Source organism: Rutidosis leptorrhynchoides, chromosome 9 (assembly GCF_046630445.1).
Source record: "Rutidosis leptorrhynchoides isolate AG116_Rl617_1_P2 chromosome 9, CSIRO_AGI_Rlap_v1, whole genome shotgun sequence".
Classification (NCBI taxonomy): Eukaryota; Viridiplantae; Streptophyta; class Magnoliopsida; order Asterales; family Asteraceae; genus Rutidosis; species Rutidosis leptorrhynchoides.
In genome coordinates, this window is record NC_092341.1 from 340,064,255 (window position 1) to 340,068,489 (window position 4,235).

At 35.6% G+C, this 4,235-nt stretch overlaps 1 protein-coding gene across 1 annotated transcript; it reads right to left on the reverse strand.

Annotated features, from left to right (window-relative positions):
- Nucleotides 1–292: 292 nt before the first annotated feature.
- On the reverse strand, nucleotides 293–1,486 carry LOC139869114 (uncharacterized). Its single transcript, XM_071857439.1, has one exon. It carries the CDS (start codon nucleotides 1,484–1,486, stop codon nucleotides 293–295), a length of 1,194 nt encoding a protein of 397 aa, XP_071713540.1.
- Nucleotides 1,487–4,235: the final 2,749 nt, after the last annotated feature.

Consider the following 4,235-nt stretch of genomic DNA (forward strand, 5'->3'; position numbering starts at 1 on the left):
TTAGCGAATTTTGTAAGGGTGTAAGTCAAAATTCTGTCCTTGTAACGCTACGCTATTTTTAATCATTGTAAGTTATGTTCAACCTTTTTAATTTAATGTCTCGTAGCTAAGTTATTATTATGCTTATTTAATACCGAAGTAATCATGATGTTGGGCTAAAAATATTAAAATTGGGTAATTGGGCTTTGTACCATAATTGGGGTTTGGATAAAAGAACGACACTTGTGGAAATTAGACTATGGGCTATTAATGGGTTTTATATACACCTCGCATAACTATCAGATACCCACTTTCATCGAGATAACCAGTCCATCCCTAAGACTACATCAAAGCCTCCTAGTTCAACAGGCATTAAGTCAACCTTGAAGGTTTTATTGGCTAGAGTCAGATTACATTCCTTGTAGATTCGGTCAACTTTTACAAATTTCCCGTTGGCCATTTCTACAAGACACTTAGTGTCTAAGGTTTGAGGTTTCTCGTCAAATAAGGTACAGAATTCAATAGACACATAGCTTCTATCAGCACCAGTATCGAATAAAACAGAAGCATAGCAGTTGTTGACAAGAAACGTACCAGTGATGATGTCATCGTCGTTCCTAGCTTCTTCAATGGTCATGACGAAAGCTCTTCCCTTAGCAGTATCAGTTGTTGCAGTCTTGTTCTTAGGGCAGTTGTTCCTGTAATGCCCCTTTTCCCCACAACCGAAACAAGTAGGCACGGTTGGAGTTGTATTTGTAGCAGGCAGAGTAACTCTACAATTCTCAATCGAGTGACCAATCCTCTTACACCTTCCGTACTTAGCAGTGCACAACCTATGATGATGTTTATTACAGCGTTTACATTGCGGCTTTGTTCCAACATAACCATTTTTTGTAATATCACCAATCTTCTTGTTTGAATTATGACTTGCACCTTGAGTAGGTTCAAACTTTCTTTTGTTATCAGTAGTCTTCACTTCGGTTTGTTTTTCCTTAGCATTTCTCCTTGCAGCCATAACCAGATTTTGGGTCATTAACATCGTAGCCTCAATATATTCTTTACCAGCAGCTATAACATTCCCCTGGATTTGAGGAGGAAGACCGATGATATACTTTTCAATCTTCTTGCTCTCAGGAGTAACCATACTAGGGTATAGAGCAGCTAGCTCCAGAAATCGGTTGTTGTATTCCTCAACTTCAAGATTTTTCATTCTCAACTCCCAAAATTCGACTTCAAATTTCTGAACTTGATTCCTGGGAAAATACTTGCCAGCCAGCATAGTTTTTAATGTTTCCCAGGGTATGGCTAGGGCAGCAGTCCATCCAACTATACCAGCATAAGCAGTCCACCAAGTTAGAGCTCCACCAGATAAATTTCCAGTAGCATACTTGACCTTGTCAGCTTCACCGCAATTACTTAGACGAAACACAGATTCCATCTTTTCGAACCAACGGTTTAGTTCAATTGTTCCTTCGATCCCTTTATAGCTTGGTGGCTTACAATTCATAAATTCTTTATGTGAGCATGAGTTCGAAGGGTTTCAGTTTCCGTTGTTGTTGTTTTAATTATTGTTGTGTCCTTGAGCGGCAGCAAGGAGTTGTTGAAATTGTTCATTTGTGAGAGTAACGTTAGGAGAGTTAGTGTCGTTACTTGGTTGTTGTTCCCCAGCCATTGTTCTTCAATACATAATTACAGTATTAGTTGAAGAGTTATGGTGCAATATAATTTGTAATTATAATCAATAATCATCACATAATCACACACATGTGGCTAAGCCAAGATAAGTCAAAATATAAAAACAACCACTTAACTTATTAATAATGAATGGATAAATCATCTTTATTATACAAAGGAGATGAGAAGTACAGTAGGCAATGCCTTTACATAAATGAAATAGAAATAACGGACGAAACGAAAATCATAAGAATTATCAGTCTTTCTTTGAAGTGGAGGTTTTGTGTTGATCCTTGAAGTAGCTCACAAGATACATTATAGATTTCTTAACCTCCGCAATCCTCTTGTCTTGCTTAGTAACCATTTGGGAGAACATATCATAGACTCTCTTTACATCACTGTTAAGATAGTCTTGACGTTTTTTCATCTTTACCCATTGTTCATGAGATGACTTCTTCATGTTGTCGACATGCATTTGTAGGTTCATAATATCACACCGGATAGTAGTGTTGTCGTATTCGGTGTTAGTGAACTCAGACGTTTTAGGCTGTTTGGAAGAACTAGCAATATTCGCAGCAGGTGTCTCAGGTTCCTTCCTTTTTGGTGAAGGAGTTTTGGTAATAATGGGAGATTCGGGTTCATCTTCAGAGGGTTCCTCTTCCTCCTCCTTCTCCTCGATAATCTCTTCTACCTCTCCCTCATATTCTGAGTCCGAAGCGTCATTCTCGGTGTCCCCATCATAAGCTTCATTTTCCGGAGAAGACTCGTCCTTAGGTGAGAAAGGTGGGGTAGCTGGAGTATAAGTTGGAGAAACAGGTGGTGTAGCAGGGGTGTAGGTAGGTGATGTCGGTGGTGAAATAGGAGGGTAACTAGGCGTGTGGACAGATCTCTCGAAATTAGATTCTTCGGTGTCGGTAATGATGATAGGGTTCATGCTAGTCATTCTAAAAAAATGAAAAAAGAAGGTTACAAGCGTTCTAAGGAAGATGTAAGGCAAGAGGTAAAAGTATAGGTAACTGATAGCAAGATAATAAGAGATAGGCAATTAAAACTAAGGCAGAAAAGGCTATAGTCCTAAAGATTGCTAAAGCACCCTAGCTAACACATAAGGCACACATAAAATGCAATCCTGGTTCTCTATAGCAAAACTGCTCTGATACCAATCTGTCACACCCCCAAATAGGGCCAGGGGTATTTGTGACCATTAATATCATAACACAGTTGTATAAACGAGAACGACTCTATATGAGATGTTTTGAATAAAACATTTATTAATAAAACAGCGGAAGCAATTAAAAGTTTTACATCAAATTTAAACTGAAATAATAATAATAGTCTTAATGCAAAGTAAATGTAATGAAATGAAGACTCCATGTAGCAATATTCAATTCATCAAGTAGCAATCATGGCAATCATCTTATTCGTCACCTGAGACAAAACATGCTTAAAGTGTCAACCAAAAATGTTGAGTGAAATTCATAGGTTTATATAATATGCATTAGACCACAAGATTTAGTTTAAAGTTGATTGATACCAAACATATCAATCTAAAAGTGTTGATGAAGTTTGTAATATCGCGACTAAACAAAAGTTACCCCGTGACTTTTGTTATTCGTGTCGTTAAATCATTATTATGTAGTCAAAGACCAACGGTCAACTGACTAGAGACGTCACTCTCAGTAGCGCTACTCACAATAACTAAGTTTGCATCTTATACCTCAGCAATTAACGATATTACGGCAGGGATTTAGTATGACAAAGCATGTATATAGCATAAAGTTTGAGTACTTGTGTCTAAACGTAAAACAGTTATAAAAGTTGCGCATGTATTCTCAGCCCAAAAATATATATAAAAAGGGAGCTATGAAAACTCACCTTAAATAGCAGTTGAAGTATTCCACGCAAGAAAGGAAAGTAAAGCAAGTAAGTGACCGAGATATCAACCTAAAGGTATAACGTTCGATCAGTAAATGTCTAATAGACCAAGTGTATGTTTATTAATATAATGAATTATATTAATAGTGACAGTCCAAAATAGGAAGGTTTCAACTTATGGAAAGTTTATAAGTTCATGTTATATTCATTAGTAAGACGTTGTACAACTTTACTTAAACTTCGTTGCTATCAAATAAGTCAGGAATGACCAGATGTAACCGGGGGCCCAGAACTCTTGACCAGAATCTAAGTCATGGCATTCAAGATCCACAAGCTTACCTATAAATGGCAACCTAGACATCATTCACTTACGACTGTAAGTAGCGATGAAGTTTGTATATAGTGCACGTTATCTTTAGAGTATAACCTTCACGTTATGTGCATATAGAATTACGACACATTGATATAATTTTCTTATACAGTAAATATATATTATGTTAAGTTTATACTTAATATTATTAATGTATTATCATTATTAATTTATTTTAAAATAAATCTTATAACAAAGTATTATAAGTTTAATTATGTAGATAGGTTAAATATGTAATAATTATGTCATATATATATATATATATATATATATATATACAGATCTTAAATTTATATAATATTATTTGATTAATATAAATCTTATATTTATTATATAT

Coding starts and splice junctions, on each gene's coding strand:
- LOC139869114 (XM_071857439.1), bottom strand. CDS start 1,486: ATGAATTGTAAGCCACCAAGCTATAAAGGGATCGAAGGAACAATTGAA.